This window comes from Tiliqua scincoides, chromosome 3 (genome assembly GCF_035046505.1).
Source record: "Tiliqua scincoides isolate rTilSci1 chromosome 3, rTilSci1.hap2, whole genome shotgun sequence".
Lineage (NCBI taxonomy): Eukaryota > Metazoa > Chordata > Lepidosauria > Squamata > Scincidae > Tiliqua > Tiliqua scincoides.
Genome location: NC_089823.1, coordinates 78,449,578 through 78,468,803, shown reverse-complemented (window position 1 = coordinate 78,468,803; position 19,226 = coordinate 78,449,578). Strand labels below are relative to the sequence as shown.

The window sequence follows — 19,226 nt, the reverse complement described above, 5'->3', positions numbered from 1 at the left end:
GCGCGCCAGGCACCAGCCTGCCGGGCTTGGGCGCCAGGGGCGGCGCCCCCCGCAGCCCAACAGCGCCCCCCGCGGTCCAAGGCGGGGGAGACGGCCAGGGCAGTCACCGCAGGGTCGCCCGTTTGCCGGGCGCGCCCAAGCCCTCACTGCGCAGCCGCAAGACGAAGCGAAAGAATTTGTTCCCGCACCGCCACCGCGGCCGCTTCCGCGCTGGCCGCCTGCCTTCCTTCCTCCCCACAGCGCGTTCCGGCTCCGGCCCCGCCCGCCGCCTCGCTGACGCCCAGCCGCCGCCTCTCCCTCAGCCCAGCGCCATGTCCGCAGCAGGAGGTAAGCCTCTCCTCTCCGCCTGGAAGACGCGACGCGGTAGAGCGCCAGCCGCATGCGCAGACCACAAACGCTCCTCCGTCGTTCTCAACGGCCGAACGACCCCAACGGTCGTCGGCGAGCCGTCAGGGCGTTCGTAAAGCGGCCGCTTCCGTGCGGCTGTCCTATTGGTCCGTTCGTGTGCGCACCCGCACTGCTATTGGTCAGTGCGCCCGCCAGTCATTATTGCGTCAGTGCACGATCTAATATGGTGACGGGGAGGCGGGAGTCAGTAAAGCGGTTTGTGTGATGCTCAGAGAGGAGGGATAAGCGTGCCGAAGCACAACAAGGGGGAGGGGGAGCCGCGCCTCCCGGAGCTGTGGCGTCTTTGACCGATGCTTGTGATTGGTGGTGGGTGGAAATGGGCGTGGTTATGTGGGAAATGCAGCCTACAAGCCTTGTTTCAGGGGGAGATGCTGTCAGCTTGTGGGAGGAGTCAGTGAAGGGGGAGTGTGCAGCCTTACAGCCCAATCCTATGCATACCTACTCAGAAGCAAGTCCAATTAGAGTCAATGGGGCTTACTCCCAGGATAGAATTGGGCTGTGAACTCCTTGTTTTACTGGGGTTCCTTATACTCCTTTTTATTCCTGGGAGGTATGAAATGATGTCATTTATTAATAGGACCATTGAAAGATGTAAGACCCCCCCATCTTGCAATGCAGTATAAACAGAGGCTGTTCACCACCTCTACATTTGCATTGTCCTCAAAGTACATCAGCACTTTTCCTTTCCATAGTGTGTAAGACTGCAGTCTTATATACACAGCACACTTACTTGGGAGTAAGTCCCTTGGAGTTCAGTGGTGCTTAATTGTGCTCCACTGATGCAATGCTCTGTGTACTTACTCAGGAGTAAGTCCCATTGAAGTTGGTGAGACTTCTCAGTACTTAAGCATTATATTGTGCTATCAATGTTAAAGAGATTCTCATATGACAGCCGTGCTCGAAGTGCCGACTGCTACGCACGAGGAATGCGTTCCCCAATGCGAATGGCACATTTGGTTCAGGAGTGCCACACAACTCCCTGTCCTGAGATTGGGACAACACAACGCTCTGGCCCGTCGTGTCTATGGTACAGATGGTACAGATGGTATATGTACAAATGGTACAGTGCTCCAGATTTCCACGATGTAATGGGCCAGAGCGTTGTGTCATCCCGATCTCAGGGCTTGCAGTCACACAGTGCTCCAGAACTGAACGTTCTGGTCACAGGAGGGAAGGATTCGCACCATAGTGAGTGAAAACTGCTGCTCCAGATCTTAAAACATGGTAAATGATTCCCCTGGATCAGGAACAGAGTATAAACCACTGTGGAATATAAATAAATTGTACTGGATGTTTCTCAAGGTAACTTTTAAGTATTAGCACTTCACTGTGTGCATAAGATTACTACTTTTCTTTTGCCTCTAAATCATTCGTTCAGATTATATGTTGAAATAGTTTATTACATCATTGACCAAGTGGGTTTAGAGTAGGTTATTGTAAGTAAGGTTGGCTATTATTGGAGAGAGCAAAACACTTTGCAGGGAATACTTCATTTCTCTCATGGCTGTGTTTCAGGCTATATCTCTGTAAGTACTGAGGAGGAGGAGAATGCTGTAATAATCGATGATTCAGAAATAGAAGATACCAAAAATGGACTTGAGTCACAAGGATGTGCGTCAATGGAACAAAACTCACAAGCACACTGTGATGATCAATATGTTACCCAGCTTACATATGGTAACTGCATTTAATTTCAGCTTGAAACTATGGTTCCATTCTAATAGTGATCTTCAGAGTACCTGAACCACATAAGAGGGGTGTTCCTGCATCATTTGGCTCCACATATAAGGGCTCAGCATTGTGGCCACAGCCAGAAGGTGAAGATGCAGCAGTGGGAAGAGGACCTACAAGATGCACCAGCTGCGGCAGGCAGTCCAGATTGAGGCAGTCAGCTGGTGGGAGGGATATCAGGCTGCAGCCCCATACCTGACAGCTCCATAGAACACAGAGGGGGCTTACCCTTGAGTGGACACACATAGGAGGCTAGGGCAGCTCCCTGGCACATAGTAATGGAGGACTGAGGAGATAGGGGACCTTTTCAGGGCATCTCACCCCACAGATCAGAGAATTTACAGTCCAGCAAGGGCAGTTTTGACCTGCTGCATCCATGTATGGTTTTTTGTTCACCAGCTTCTCCGCCAGAACGATTGTCGTTATTGCTGTTTCTGTGACATTGTGCTGGTGTTATCTCAGGAACAGGATTAGGTCTTTACTCTCTTGACTCCATTTTAGTGAACTCTACTCTGCCAGGGATGTAAATCCCCCACTATCAAAATTTGCAATCTACGTGATCTAATGAACAAATTGATACTACTGTCATGCATTTCTCTATCAGTTACCCAAACATTTCCTGTTAGATTATAAGTGGATTGGTATTCTTCAGCTTGAATTCAGTAAAATGCAAATGAAATAAAGCAAAAACTCTTGCTTTATTTTTAAATGAAGTGTTTTATGTAAACACTGTAACTACCTGAGATAGTGAGGCTTTTTACCTGACTTTTTTTGTATAGATCTAATTCATTATGAGACTCTGACTGACATAAAACTATGTTTTTTATTAGAAAATGAAGAATTATTGGATGCAGAAGAACCAGTTGAAGCACAGATTAACCTTTCAACAAGCAGAAGATTCCGCAGCCCAGAACAAATGGAATATGTTTATTTACGCAAAAGACGACGACTTGCACCCTCTCTAGTGGAGGTTAATGTATTCACAAAAATCACTGATAGCTTGGCACTTCAAATATTTTTTGGTGGGCATGGCACATTAATCCTATCATTGTGAGTTAGTAGTCCCATTGTAGGCTGCTCTCTTATTTGGTATTTTAAAGCAGGTTGAGACAGATGGTAAAAGCATCATCTGATATGTAAGCGAATGAGGCAACTTCTGTTTGCAGGTAGCTTTTTGTGCAAATTGGAGATCCCAGATCATACATGGTCAGTAAATGACAGCATCTTTTCTGACTCTCGGAGAAAGCTGTTATTACTTTACTAGTGGACAACTGACCAGTTTCTGATGAACCACTTGTTACCTGCTATAATTCTTGAAAGAATACTAGAGTAGACAGACCTTGATCTGTGCCATGCTGTAGAAAGCATGCTCTAGATCAATTAACACAGATTAGTTGTCTGGTTTAGAAACTGTGAGTGTTCACTCCTGCTTTATAAGTATGTTTGTGATCTATAGGGATTATAGTTAAAACAACAACAAAAAATTAGGGTTACAGCCTTACAGCACAGTCCTCTCCAAGTCCTGCATTGGTGGAACGCATGTTACGCCGGCTCAGGCTGCAACAAAAGTGCTGTAAAGTGCTTCCTGGCAGTGCAGGGAGCCACTGCACAGCAGGAAGGCCAGAGCCTTCCTGTGCATGCCAGCAGAGCAATGGAGACCCGCTGGAGCAGGTAAGTCCAGGTCCAGGAGGGGAGTGAGTTCAGCAGCAGTGCACACTGAATCCCAGTCCCCTTCCCAGGCCTGATCTGCCTGCATGGATGAACATGGTCTTGTACCAGCGATATTGCTGGTGCAGGTCCAAGTTAACTCATTGCAGCTGCTGGGGCTTACCCTGGGACAAGGGAAAAATGATTTCCAGAGGCTGAAAGGTCCCTACAGAATTGAACATAGCCCAGCTGGCACTGCTGCAGTGTCATGTGTAGATTTAGTTAGGACTATGCTGCCAATTTATTTACTGACACATAAGAATTCAAAAAGACATAGACTGCTTTTTTGATAAATACTTGCTTGCCATTAGTCTGAACTGTTACCAGTTTTTGCTAAACAGTGATGGCATCTGTGTTATGTGTTTCTTTTTCCACAGTGTGGCACTGTTGATCCCTGTTTTTCTTAATAACAGATTCAAATAATGTAGATTCACATTTTTTATTCTAGTGAGCCAAAATAATGGTAAATAATTAGAATCACTGTATCCATTATAATTCTATTTATGTCTTTCAATATTTCATTAGATGAAAGCCAAAGAGCCTGAATATGAAGATGGAAGTGTAATTTATGAATATGATCCTGATTATGAATGTGTATGTACACTTTTAAATTTATTTTTGACAGGATCTCAAGGCTGTACTGTAGTACTTTTGAAATAACTTTTTTTTTTAAGACTTTCACATTAAAAAGAATTACATTATTTCTCATTTTCCCTACTATTGGAATTAAATTGTCCTGTTTTTGCACTAGGGAAGTGTTGTATCCGAAGCATCATACTCTGAAGATCAACAGAAAACTCTTATTGAAGTCCTTAATTATTGTCAGGTACTGTCACAACTTTTCACTGTTTGTACATGAAATGGTTTGTTGTTTTTCTAGGAATGGATGTTGGTTGTATTACAATGCTAGATGCCAATATCCTGTCAAGATAACCAGGTGTGTATAGATCTCTTGCACATGCACAGGTTTGCTTTCATTTCTGAGGAAGGACCCAGTCCAAATGAGCAAGGTAAATGTATACATTCATGAAGTGTATCATCTCTGAAATGAAAGTGGCAGTTTGGGAAGAAGAGCTCAAACAGTTGGAGCTTCCATGTGCAGTAAAAGGTCAATGGACAACAGCACTTGTATTCAACAAAGCCATTCTGAGAGCAATATCTAAACCTTAGTATTTTATGCTATACATATTAGGTTTTTGGCATAGTCCACTATCAGCACAGCTAGTGAGATGCCTGATCTTTCTTTGCAAGTATTGCAGCCATAGCCAATTGAAAGTCATACTCGTGAAGCATCATGGCTTTGGCAGAGAAGATCAGATGAACTGTATAGCCCTGAGTTATCAGTAATGGGAGTTTTTTTTTTTCCTTTGACTTCTTATCCCTTGCTCTTTATTATTTTTTCTTGGATTTGTATGCAGTTTTTCACCATGGGCTTCAAAGCTGTTGTTTTTAGTACAATAGCAGATTTTTTAAAAATTAACAAAACCTAAAGGGCACTTGGGTCCTGTTGATACATGTAAAGTGACATTGGAGACTATCATCTAGGCAGCAGATATTATCCGAGAATGAGGGCAGGAAGTCTGTTGATGGAGAAACCATCAAATGCGAATATCTTTTCAAAGCCATCTTCCCAAAATCAAGCCAAGGCAGAAGAGCATATTTTATGTTGCCATGAGTGAAGCCCAGTTTTTTCTACTTGAACATAATCTGCTTTTGAATCTCCCTACGCATTTGACTTGTATAAATTTGTATGTATTCAGGCCATGTATGATGCCATTCAGAAACTGGATAAGAAGTTTGAAAGCCTTCATCGAAAGGTCTCAGAAATGCAACACAACCGGCTAAAGCCTTTTCTTTTAAAACCAGTGAGTATTAAGTGCTTGTAACTGTGACTAGTGTTTGTTGATTTTTTTGTGAATGTTCTCCTTCATTTTTCACACTAATTTAAAAGCAGCAGCAGGTCCATTATTATTTATATACCACTTTTTAACAAAAAAGTTCACAAAGCAGTTTACTGTGACTACATAATGTGACCACAGGTTACTGTATACATCTTCAGGCAATATCATGATGCACAGCACTTCCAACCAGAACAATGGTTTCTGTTAGGGTAGATTGTGCTGTGATATATGATGAGAAAATATTTTACAGAAATGATCTGTAAAAGAAAGTGACCTATGTTCTATAATAACTTTCTGTTCAAAGCAGCTGAGATAACATTACAGGTTCCTGGGAACAAATTGTAGCAACTGAATAAAAACATCTAAGACACATCTATTTAAAGCACTGCATTTGATCATTTTTCATTCTAATATAGCAGCCCTGATAATTATTTTGAAGGAGATCTGTAAAAAATAGTGTGGTTGGTTGGTGGTTGATGTGTGATAAACGATTTAATGGTTTTCTCTAATTTCATTTTCAGAGGCCAGTTAGATTTACATACAGAAGTCCTAGTAATCCGTTACCTGGAAAAATGAGAGTGCCAAAACCAATGGAAAGAGGACCAAGTCGCCAGACTGCATCCTCTAGGCATGGAGAACACAGCCCACCTTTAAAATTTAGACTTCAAAGGGCCCATATTCAGGCCAGCTCTGCAGCTGCACCTGGTCCACACACTGTTCAACTTGAGTCACAGCAGCCTGTGCACAGGCAGAGTCCACCCCTCCCTACGATAGTTTCTACTCATTCACTGTGTCCCTCATTTAGCATGGCCAGTGAGATCCCTGATCTTCCATCACAAACCAATCAAGGAACCACAGTCAATGAAAGCCCTGCTAAAATGGCACCTTTGGCAGTCGCTTCTCCAGTGGTATCCTCTGCAGTGTCTGTGCCACCATCCGCTAGTTTGGAGAGCACCAAAATGATGACAGCCTTCAGAAGTTCACCTGGAAGTACAAAGATTCACAATGACCTGCCCTCTTCTTCTTCAGCTTCCATCAGTTTAGTCTCCAGTCATTCATCGTACCCACCATTCAATACAGCTAGTGAACTGCCTGATCTTCCTTCACAAGCTGGTCTTGTAGCCACAGCCATTGACAGTCCTATTCATGTGGCATCTTCAACTGTGTCTTCCCAAATGGTGTCATCAGTGACGCCTTCTGAAACAAGTTTGGGGAGAAACAAAATTGTAACTTGCAGAACTCCATCTGGAAATACCAGCATGGGCAACGAGGTGCCATCTTCTTCTGTCAGTTCTAACTTTGGTGAGTTGCAACCAAGATACGTTGAAAAAATAATATAGTTTGTATTTGTTAAAACACTGAACACCTATTAGGTATATGTAACTATGAATTATCTGAAAGCCCGATTTACATGCAACAAGAGTCCATACATTGAACTGCACTTTGTAGCCAACCATTGTTTCTGGCAGCCAGTGAGGCTCCACTTCTTGTTCCAGAGAATCAAAGCATGACCTTTTTGTGTTTGCTGTTGTTGCAAGAGTGTTAACAGAAAACAACTGTTTATAGCAGCCCCTTCCTCCATACCAAGATCAGCCTGGCACTACTTTGAATGAGGTCTCCCTGGGTGTCAGCAACTTCTTTTACTTAACATTTGTTATTCCTGTGGTGATGTATTCTGAAGTCTTTTCCTGCTGGTTGCTCAAGTTTGCAGGGCTAAAACTAAGCATTGGCACCTTAACATTAGTGTAGATAGAACACTGTACCATTCTTAGCTCTGAAAACAGAATGGAAGGGTATTAGTTATTTGTATAGCACCATCCGCAGGTGTGATACTGTGCCTAGAACAAGAAAATGGGTCCCTGAAGGGCTTACAATCTAATGGGGAGAGACATGAGAGGGAAATGGAAGCAGGGAAAGACTGAGGAAGAATTACACTTTTCATATACACTTATGGCACGGGAACTAGGGGGCTAGGCCAAAGAATGTTTATGTGAGGGGTACGGAATGCATGAGCCTGAAATATTCCATCTGCACTGGGTACAGGGATGGGGGAAAGCTGCCAAACATTCAGGCAATGTTTGGTGAAATTTCAGAAGTCAGATTGATGCTTTACGCAACTTCTGGTGGTCAGACTGTGACTTCATTTTTAATCTAATATTTTTCTTATATCAAGAATTTGTTGGAGATCCAAAGAGGAATGTGAAGGTCCTTGGAAACCATTTGATGAAAGCACGACAAAAGACAAAGCCAAAGTATGCTGCTCGCTACTTAGTCCGTGTCTTATTTCCAAAGGAAACGTTGTTGAGCAGTGCAATGGGCGAGAGAGCAAGAGGGCGCAGGGCACTAGATCTTAATAAGGTAGCTGCAATAAGAGGTACGTCACTCTGGGTTAGAGCAAAGGATTGCTTTTTCAGTCCACTGTGTTCTCCTTTATGCTCCCTGAGGACAGAATTAAGAAACAAAGCTCTGTGTTTGGTTTTTTTATAACACAATGTACAGATGTGGTGGAGTGTTTGCAGGGGAAGAAATGACAGGTGAAGTGCTTGTTCCGTGACCTGCCAGTTACCTGCAATTTCTTACCTTCCTCCTCCCCCCCAGCTGTTTTTTTTTCCCCAGCTGGCTGAAGCAGCAGATGGAAAGCTCTCTGTGAGATAGAGAATTTGTGGGGAGTAGTCAGTCTACTGATTCAGTAGAATCAGTCAGCGGGGGAAGGGTTAAACTCCTGCCTGCCAAGTCTTCCCTGCAAATGATCCCACCCTCACATTACTTAGGCAATGTGTAGTTTCAGTCTTTTATTATTATTATTATTATTATTATTATTATTATTATTATTATTATTATTATTATTATTAACAGTATTTATATACCACTTTTCAACTAAAAGTTCACAAAGCGGTTTACAGAGAAAAATCAAATAACTAAATGGCTCCCTGTCCCAAAAGGGCTCACAATCTAAAAAGATGCCAAGGAATACCAGCAGACAGCCACTAGAACAGACAGTGCTGGGGTGAGGTGGGCCAGTTACTCTCCCCCTGCTAAAAAAAAGGAGCACCCACTTGAAAAAGTGCCTCTTACCCAATTAGCAGGGTACATTTTGTTTGCCATGTTTTTGTAAGACTTACATACAGACCCTTTTCTATTCTTCAGTATCATAACGTTCTAATTATGCTGATTGTGGAAGTTATCTGCTCATCCTGTGAACTGTCAGATAAGCATCTGAATCACAAAAGTTGGCTAAACATCTCATACATGCACTCAAGAGCAGTATTTCTCAATGCACTCAAAACCAGCATTGTCTCCTGCCATACCACTTTGTCTTGTCCATCTATTGGAAGCACCACCGGAAGTAACTGATGATGACGTCATCACCAATTACTTCCAGGTTGAGAGGCCAGACACAGCACCACAAATACAGCACAACAAACACTGGTAAGAGGCTCAGGGTGGACGGGAGGGCATTTTTGAGCATGTAAAAAACACACAGGGGAGCTTTGCCCCAAGCTGAGCCTCCTACCACTGCGTTGCGTTGTAGGTCTCCCCCAGGGGTCTGGGGGTTCCACAAATTCCTCCTGAAGTACCACCGATGGTGTGAGTACTACCAGTTGAGAAACACTGATCTAATTAGATCTCCTAAACAGTCAAGTAAGGGCGCAATCCTAACCAGTGCTTGAGCAGGCAAGCCAGGAGGCTTGCGCAGCATCCAACGCGGGATTGCAGTGAGCAGCAGCTCAGCCACGGGCAAGGGGACACTCTCCCCCTTACCCATGGGTAAGGGCTGTGCTCCCCTATGGGTCTCCTCAGACCTGCGCCACCTCCAGAAGTGGCGCAAGTCTGAGGAGAGTAGAGCAGCTTGAAGCTGCTCCGCTCGCCCCGGGGACGGGGGTTGGGATCCAGCATAACCGCCGGGTCCCAGCCCTGCCCCCGGCTCCCCGTGCACCCACCCTCCTCCACCCAGTAATGCTCCCTCCCGCCCCCTCCCCACATCCCCTCACACCTACCTTTGCCGCTTATGTCGGCACACTCGCGCCGACACAAGCGGCAGTGCGGGAGCCACGGCGGAGGCTTTTGCCTCCGTCTGCGCGTAGGCACATCTGAATGCGCCAACGCAGCTTCCGCCTAAGGAGCGTGCTTTACGGCGACCCTCCAGGGCCACCTGTACCGGCATAACTGCCGGTTAGGATTGCGCCCTAAATGCCTTCAACATCTGACTCACAAGACTGCTATTTCAGGCTGCATCTTCTGACCTAAAAGTATGGAGACAAAGGAATTTTTTTTTTTACTGTTGAGAGTTCAGTAGATAAAAGAATTTCCGACCTAATCCAGAAGGCATGTTATACCACCAGAATTGAGCGTTCTGGTGGCATAATGCTGTTTCTGGCTATTGTAAAAATCTGCTGGAAGTGCACCAGTCCAGATAAGACTGCACAGAGGACGAGGGGTGGGCAGAATGGGGAGGGCTAGATCAGGCCCAGGAAGAGTGCAGGTTTGGCAACAGCAGCAACTGCCAAATCCTCACTCCCTTCCTGGGCTCATTTCTGTGTTCACAGTCCATGTGGACTTGCGCCAGCAATACCTCTGGTGCAAATCCAAGTAAACTCAACAGGCTGGCAGGGTCCTTTCCTGGGAACAAATTGCCAAAACTCCTCTGCAGGATGCAGCAGATGCCATGTTGGCACTACTGGATTGCCATGGTAGGGAGTTAGGTAGGATCGAGTTGTTCATTGTGTAATCAGGAGATGCTTAGTTCCTTCAGTTCCATGTTTAGTATTTTAAAAATTTGGTTTTTAAAATTTCTTTATTTTTGAATCTAGAATTTCTTGCAACTTGTTTTCCAAACTGTGATCTGAGTGAGCATGGAAGAGACTGGAAAACGTGCATCACAAATGTGAATGCGATGCTTCGTTACTTACGTTATGAAACCAAAACAAACCCAGTAAGTAACTTATTTGTGTTGTATTCTGGCACAGAAATGTTTAGAGGAGACTTCATTGCAAGAGCATTAATTTTCAATTTGAAATTTGAAGTGAATAAATAGTGCAGTCCAGAGTGTTAAGCATACTTAAGGTTCACCAAGGTACATTGTATCTTCAGGTGCCAAAGTTGTTCGTACAGTTTTGAATGAAACAGAAGATCCTGTTGTCCACTTTATCTTTGCTCTTGTGCCAGTAGAGGCTCTTGCAACTGCTGTTGTAGGAGAAAGTATCATCAAAACATCTGACTCAAAAGGAAGTACTATAAAATGGTACAATGGCAGATGATATTGTTTCAGGTTCCACAAATTTAAAGCCCTTCCTCCTTGTAGTTTTAGAGGTTATTTTTGCATTTCATGTTCAGTTCTGAAAATACCCCTCCTTGTTGGTTTACCTCTTTAGGAGATCATTGAAGGAAAAGAGAAGCCTTCTGATACCCCAGACACGTCCATGTGTGTAGAATTAGCTGATGAAGAGGAAAGGAGTGTGGTCAATTCTCAAACCACATTGAAAAAAGCTGGTTCAACATCAAACCAACCACAAAATGTAGAATGGGATCATAACCTGGAGGGGTTCCAGCCACCTTCACCTAGTAAACAGCAGTCTTCAGAGCCAGTGGGTAAGCTGCTGAACCTTCATCTTTTAGCAGGACAGCACAAGCCAATTGCAGAAAACCAGCCAAGTCTCACTGTAGAAAGGCACTCGAAAAACTGCCCAAGATTGCAAAACTGGGAACATTTTCAAGCACCTGGCAGAACATAATACAAAGGCTGATGGGCTGTGTCCAGCTTGATGTGCCTCAAGTCATGCATGTCTTGCCTACGTGAGCAGCCCAATCTTAATTCACTCTGGAACAGGCAGGCAGCCTGGCCTGCCCTGTATTCAGTGCCGAGATGGGGCTGGCTGCAGCGCAAGTTGGAGTAAGGAGAATAAACTCCCCTTACCCCATGTCGCATTGCAGCCAGCCAGTGCTGTGGGATTACTCGGATTTGCATCAGCAAAATGACTCATGCAAATCCAAATGGCTGGGGACAGGAATCTGGCCCAAGTGTCAGAGTCTGGTTCCACCCTTTTTCCTGAGCTAGTTGGCCCACTGGCCCGTCCACCTCCTCCCACCCCAGAACACCTTCATGCTGCTGTCGGCCAACGCAACCTTACCTTCCTGGAGTGACACAGAGACTGGATGCAGCCAATTCCAGAAGAGGCGCAAACATGCCTTACAGCATGTTTGCAATAGTACTGGGCTAGTGCAAGGAACTTGTGCTGGCCTAGAGAGTGCTCTCAATTGCACGTTAACCACTGCAAGTCATCCATCCAGTTTCTTGTTTCTTTTTGCTCCTATCTTGTGAGTTAATTTAGACCAGGGGTGTCAAATTCATTTCATACAGAGGGCCAGATAGCATTCATGATGCCTGCTGAGGGCCAAAAGTGATGTCATTAAGCAGGAAGTGATGTCATTAAACAGTTCATGACCAAAAATAAGCACTTTTTCTCACTTAGGAACTCATTAGCTGCAAATGACAGAAGAGAAAATATACATATCTTGATCATATTCAAGATATGGGAGAGCTCAATTTTCAAGTGGGCTGCCCTTTCAGCAGCAACACCTCAGCATGGCTCAGCAGCTGAGAGCCTGAGGGCCAGATAAAAAGCTTCTGCAGGATGAATCCGGCCCCCGGGTCTTATGTTTGACACCCCTGATTTAGACGGTGAGCTTGCAAGTAAGGATTTGTGTGATTTTAGCTTTGCACAAAGTATACATTCAGTTTTCCAGAAATATTAAATTTAATGAATCACCTCACAGTGGGCAGTTGCCCAGAACCCTTCATTTGCAATCAAGATAACTTGAAGCCATTCAGTTTTCAGTGTAATGTGCTGGCATTTGTTCTGAATTTAAAAGTTATTTAATTTAAATCAACAATATCTATTTGCTGTAATGTTGACTGCCAGTTATTTTTAGTGAATCCCCTTTAAATAATCCCAGCAGCCCCCAAAACATGTAGTTTCAGCATCTACTTTATCTATGTATGTGGGGATTCTATTAGAAATAATTTTCACATTCAGTTGGCTGGAAATTTTAGGAAACATCAGATTTTTCAAGATGTAAAGTCTTATGCAGAACACTATTTTGTGGTAAAAGGTTGTTCTCTGCACCAAATTAGCATGGCAGTATAGCATAGTGTAGCATTTTAATAGATGCTTCCATTCGAAGCATGATGGACAGCTTTCTAACCCTCTTGTCCTTCATCCCTTCTTCAGCATTCCTTGGAAATCCATTGAGGAATATCCAGTTGCCCTTCTCGGTTGTTTACATTGCCAAGGCAAAATCTCGCCCAGAACTTTCAGCGCGCTACCTGATCCGTCATCTCTTCACAGAGGATGTCCTGGTAAAAAGCAACGTATATGGCAATCTAGAACGTGGGACATACCCACTGGACTGCAACAAAATCAATGCTCTTCGAGGTAAGTAACTTGCAGTAAAATAGATTCAAATAGATTACCAAACTGGAATAGAGTGAAACATGCAAATTCTGTGATTGGCTGTGCACTGCTTTGAAGAGGATGAGTGGCATTCCTGTGCCTACTGAAGTTGTTTCTTGCCCCTGATATAACTGAAATGGCTCCACAGAAGGTTGTTGCTGCTGATTTGCAGGGTGCCCGATTCAGTACAGGTACTGGTATGGGTGCTGGAGCATCTTCTCAAAGCAGGATGCTATCTGAACAATGTATAACTCAAGACTTCAGGGGCAATAGATAATTTGAATAAATGAATAATAATGTGTTGCTTGTCTTTTATTAGATTTTCTGCAAGAGAACTACCCATCTTTTGATCTGAAGGAAACCGGATATGATTGGAAAGCCTGTGTTGCAGCCATAAACAGTACAATCCGTAGCTTGAGATATGACCATAGAAGGGCCTCAGCTGGAGCCCAGAGCAGAACATTGGCTAAAATATTACCATCGTCACAAAGTTCAAAAAGGCCTCTGTGAAGGCCTGATGATATAGCCACGGAAAAGAAACAATCTTGTCTGTCAGGCCACCTGTGCTATGTGTCTAGCAACCAGCTTGATCTGTACTACAACCTCATGGACATTGTCAAGACATAAGATAATGCTTCATTTCCAGGGATTATTGACTGAACTATTTAGTATTTTTAAAGAGACCAAATTTAGCAGAACACAGTAATAATTTGGGTTCTATCATCCAGGGTCCGTAATTCCCCCTGTGGATACCATGAATCTGCGGATATCAGGGACGCTCTCTAAAAGGTTTAGAAAGCAAAGAAGGCCAAAAATAGCTGTTCCTACCATAGTGCAGCGAGCCCAATCCAATCCAACTTTCCAGCACCAATGCCGCCAAAATGCAGCTCCACAGTAAGGGAACAAATGTTCCCCTACCTTGAATAGGCTTCAGTGGCTTAACCCCCACAGTAGGATGCAGCACACACTATTGGCATAGCTGCATCAGTGCTTGAAAATTGGATAGGATTTCAGGGCCTTCAACAGCTGTGTTTTCAGGGCTGCAGACAGTCTTCCGAGCTGCCTGCAGCCTCTTCCTGGTTGTGTAGAGACTCCTCCCTTCCCCCAATCTCGTCCCTAAAGGCACATGCAATGCATTCTCTTCCTGGTTGCAATGCATTCTGTGGTGACATTGAGTAAAAGGAGGAGCCTTAGCACAACCTGAAAGAGGCTGCAGGCAGCTCGGAAGACTGCCTGCAGCCTTGAAAATGCAGCTGTTTTCACAGTGCTGGTAGTAACAGGTATTTTTAGTCTTCTCTTTCACTTTCTAAATACTTTTAAAGGGTGTCCCTGGTATCCACGGATTCACGGTATCTGTGGGGAGGGCGCCTGGAACTGAACCTTTTTGGATATCGGGGCACACCTGTAATCTCTTTCTTTTCCAGAAATAATGCTGAGAATTTCCCAATTCCACTCATTCCTTGCAAATTGTCTGCTATGGTCCCAGGTTGCTTCTTTTTAAGATGCAATATCCTATTCTCTATTTTCTTTTGTTCTTAAAATTGTGTTAGTTTGCAGGTCATCATTTAAATTAACCATCAAGAGTCAAACTGGGCTAATTTTAACAATTTTAATTGTTTTAATAATTATCATGGCTTTCCATTTTATAAAAAGTTTGAATCAAGCAAAATGTGGAAGTTAACAGTGAGGAGCAAATAAAGGAACCTTTAGCACTAAATTAAGAATGTGAGTAATGTAGGTTGCTTACTTCTGAAGGGCATAGATTACATAAAGTGTCTTCTGTTGAAAATGTTCAAAACTTCTGTTCTTTTCCAGTACACATTTTAAATTAGTATTGTAATACATTAGTTTTCAGTCATTTTCTCCTTTGGTGTTGGAATGTAATGTATTGCACCCTTATCCTAGAGCTCCATTTTAAAAGGCAGTAATTCATCCAGATTTGGAACTATGCCAAACCTGCAAGCAATCATTGCAATTTGGCCCCATCAATTAAATATATACTTTTGGTACGTTTCCGTATCTTACTGCAACTGCCACTCTCTCTTCCTTAATGTGAATAAAGCTTCATTGATTGGATAAACTTGCAGTATAAATAGTGTACTTCCACTGCTGATTTAATTCTAAATGGTCTGAGGCTGCAATCCTATCCACGCTTGCATGGGAGGAAGTCCCATTGACTATAATGGAACTGAGTAGACATGCATAGGATTGGACTCTGAATGAATTAGGGACAAATCCTATCCAACTTTCCAGCCCTGGGGTAGCTGTACCAATGGGGTGCACACTGCATCTTGTGGTGGGAGGGTAGTTATGGAGGCTTCCATGAGGTATGGGAACATTTATTCCCTTTCCTAGGGGCTGCACTGCAGCAACACTGGCACTGGAAAGTTGGATAGGATTGGGCCCTTAATCAGTTTGCTGAAATCTCTATGTACTTCTCATTCTTCAACTTCATGTTAGATTACCATTTGTTAATTACTTGAAATCCATACCTTCATGTTTAGAATGTTTTTAGTTTACATTAGAGATTGTCTGACCCACCATCCATTCTGTTAATATGGTGGGTATCTCCGCTTTACATTAGTGGAAAGAACTAACAAAATACTGAATAAAAAATACTCTTTTCCTATTATGTTGTAAAATCTGGTTTTGCTAAAGGTTTGTAGAAAGTATTTTACAGTATTGTTATTATGCTATTTGATAAATTTTATCTATATTTAAATTAATATTTCTGTACTACCTGTGTGATTTGTTTAATAGGTGATAGCTTAGAATGCCAGGCGCTGACCCTACGGGCAATGGTAGAATGGGGGCAAGTACAACTGATATCACAGGATGCACAACCACTTGTCCAGATAGAAAGAGGACAGAGCAAAAAGAGGAGTTCTGTTGATTGATGGGAAGAGTTTGCTTCTGCTTGCTGGCCATACCAAGGACAAAACTGCATATTGTGAGTGTAGGTTTATGATCTGAATGTGATCAGAACATAATTTAAAACTCAAGTGGAAAGCCAGTGTGGTGTGAGCGTTTGAGTATTGGGTTAAAGCAGGGGTCTCCAAACCTTTTGGCCTGAGGGCCGCATCAAATATCTGGCATGGTGTTGAGGGCCAGAAAAAAAATTTAATTGTAACATTTATTTAAATTAATTAGAGATGGAACTTAAATGAGTGAATAAATGAATGAATGGGCTCATTCATTCAACCTCTCTGGCCCTTGAACACCCTCCAGATGCAACCAGAGCATAATTCCAGTCATGTTTGACCAAGTGGGCCAGAGGCTTTCAGGGGACAAGAGGCTGGCCGCGGGCTGGATGGAGGCTTGCCATGGGCCGCATCTGGCCCCCGGGCTGGGGTTTGGAGACCCCTGGTTTAGATTAGGGTTCTGTCTGCTTAGATTATGAAGCCAAGGGTAACCTTGGACCTGTTAATTTCTCTCACGCTATTTTATAAGGTTGCTGTAAGCATAAATGAAGTAGCTCATCCATATACACCGCCCAGATATCCTTAAATGTGGATAGAAATGTGAATAATTCTTATTACTGTCAATCCTAAATCCCGGTGGAGCAGTCAGTTTTTTCGGGGAAGAATAAAGCAAAACCCAATAATAAACAGTAATGTGAGTGTGTGTCAGCTAACCCCCAACTATTTCTCTCCTGCAACTCTTAACTGATCAAACAAAATAGCCACAAGCTATACTGTACTCTGCCAATAACGTTATGGGGTAAAATTAAACCCCAATGTATAAGCAGTTGGATAAGTTGACACTGGCTGACAGTGAAGTCCCTGGCAGCCACCAATGGCACAAGTCACATGGTGTGCTGGTGCTGCGAGGTACAGCAGCACCAAAATGGCAACTGCTGTATCCTGTGGGGCTGAAGTCTCCTTGGGGTAAGGGAGAATTTGTAAGTAGTAACATTTATCCCTAACCCCTTGTCAAGCCCCGGTGGCCCTAATGGGTCTCCTCAGAGCTGTGCCAGCTGTTGAGCTGGCACAGAACAGAGTAGGCCCATGTATAGCTCGGAAGGGAGGATAAGATTCAGTGGCAGCTGCCATCCCCACCCCCTCCTGGGTCCACTTTAGCCTGCCCTTCCCCACCCAATTTCACCTTCTCCCACACCCCAAAAGGCTCCCCACCAGCCAGCAGGAATTCTCACTGCCTGGCACTCCATTGTCTTCCTGGCCCTGAGGATTAGCGCTGACTGGTGCTGACCTCTGTGCTGGCCCTGAGTGTTCTCCTGCCAGTGGGAAAATGCCTTACGGCACTTTTACAACACCTAGCACTGTCGGTAGAGCCGGAGTACCAGCACTATACCTTAGGATTGGGCTCTTAATCTGCAACTCATGCCATCGCTGCTTTCTCTGCTGACACGGGGGCTTCCCCAGAGCACCTGCAATGACTTAGGACAGTGGTTCTCTGTCAGGGTTAGAACATAACCCAGGTTAAATTTGCAGGCCTGAATAAGTTAGGGCCTAATGTTTGTGAAGTGCTGAGTCACCAGGACTCAGGTGTAAAGGGAGCTAGCTGATGAGACAGGTGATGAGCTAGCATCATGAGACAGGGTGTGGCAGGAGGAGGAGACACCACCCATCCTGATTTGTGCACAGTGCTTTATAAGGAAGTGTGAGAGCCCTCATATGTGGGGGTGGGGGTCATGTCTGTTGCATGTTTTGCTGGCTCTATTTTATTTTGCTATGCTGCTGCGATTTTTGTTAACTTGTAAATACAGACTGAAATGGTAAAGGATTTCCTTGCGTCTGTGTACTCTCTATAGTGTGAGCTGTGTCCTTGAAGCTGCATTCTGCAGGACAACCAGATAAGGAGCTACTCCCTCCTCAACATTCTCAAACCCTCTAGAAGAGTTTGAGAGCCACTAAGTTCTTGGGGGGGCGGAGGTGGCAGCAGCAGCAGCAGCAGCAGCAGCACAATCCTCAGGATCGCACTGCTGCCTCCTTTCTGCCTCCAGGCTGCCCCTGCCCCTTAAGGGGGCAGGGGCCAGGGCCCGCAAGCTGGGGCGTTGTGATGCCCCAGTTTGAAAAGCCCTGACTTAGCAGTCTATGAGGCGGTTCACCTGCTGGAGTATTATTATTATTATTTATTATTAACAGTATTTATATACCGCTTTTCAACGGGAAAAGACAGAAGACAACAGAACAAGTTGCTTTTATAATAATTGTGTTGCAGCTCACTGAAGACAGGATTGCCAGAACAACTCCACAGAGCTGTAGTAGAGCTCAAAAACGCAAGATATTCTTTATAGTTGTGAAAAGATGGGCATTATGGTCCATTGGAGAGTGGTGGTTCTAAGGGGACAGTCCCATTCCTGCTACAGAATGCCTCCTTCCCAGTGATATGCTTGCCACTGCTTACCACATGTGTGTTAGCAAGTAACAGAAAGCAGCAGTTCTTTAATAGATGGGGATGTATATTGACTTTGTGGGCTAGTCACTTTAAGTCTTAAACTTCTAACTGATACCATTTTACAAATATTTTTTCATGCAGTACTGGACCTTTTCTACTAACTACTGTATATTGCAGCAATGTATGGTTGTCAGTCATAAGCAGAAAAATAATCAGTCTTAAAAACTTGTGATTGCAAATGAGTCTCAGCTGGAGTTCGGGGGAAAAACACTGACTGTTTTCCCTATCACGGTAACGCAATACGTAAAGTTTTTCATGCCACCATATTTATTTACTTATTTATTATTTATTACAGTATTTATAACCTGCCATTCTCAGAGACTCAAGGTGGTTTACATAGGCAGGCTGACCATAAACACATTTTTTTTTTCAAATAGGGTTTTTTTTAAGAATGTTACTCTATGAGAGAAACTTATAGAACCCTCCATTTCTTCAGATGTTGCCCTTCATAGTGCAGTTGTTCTTTGGAATGCACAGCTCTTACGCTATCCTGGTAAAACTATATGAAACCAACGCAACCCAATAGGAACCATTCCCACTTGTTTTAGTGGATTTATATGCCAAATTTCACCATTCTGGTCCTCAAGGCAGCTAAAAACATTTGATTTTT

The 19,226-nt window shown here is 43.8% G+C and overlaps 1 protein-coding gene across 1 annotated transcript; it reads left to right on the top strand.

The window, feature by feature from the left end:
• Nucleotides 1-211: 211 nt before the first annotated feature.
• On the top strand, nt 212-14,363 carry BEND2 (BEN domain containing 2). The gene is made up of 12 exons (XM_066620861.1): nt 212-327; nt 1,924-2,085; nt 2,970-3,109; nt 4,372-4,440; nt 4,598-4,672; nt 5,607-5,711; nt 6,269-7,049; nt 7,921-8,121; nt 10,559-10,680; nt 11,120-11,336; nt 12,977-13,180; nt 13,518-14,363. The coding sequence occupies exons 1-12, from the start codon at nt 312-314 to the stop codon at nt 13,706-13,708; spliced, it is 2,283 nt and encodes a 760-aa protein (XP_066476958.1). The 5' UTR covers nt 212-311; the 3' UTR covers nt 13,709-14,363.
• Nucleotides 14,364-19,226: the final 4,863 nt, after the last annotated feature.

Excerpts from the sequence above, each read along its gene's own strand:
- BEND2 (XM_066620861.1), top strand. Across the intron at positions 8,122-10,558 it reads TAAGGTAGCTGCAATAAGAG|AATTTCTTGCAACTTGTTTT; the intron begins GTACGTCACTCT and ends TTTTGAATCTAG. Across the intron at positions 10,681-11,119 it reads ATGAAACCAAAACAAACCCA|GAGATCATTGAAGGAAAAGA; the intron begins GTAAGTAACTTA and ends TTACCTCTTTAG.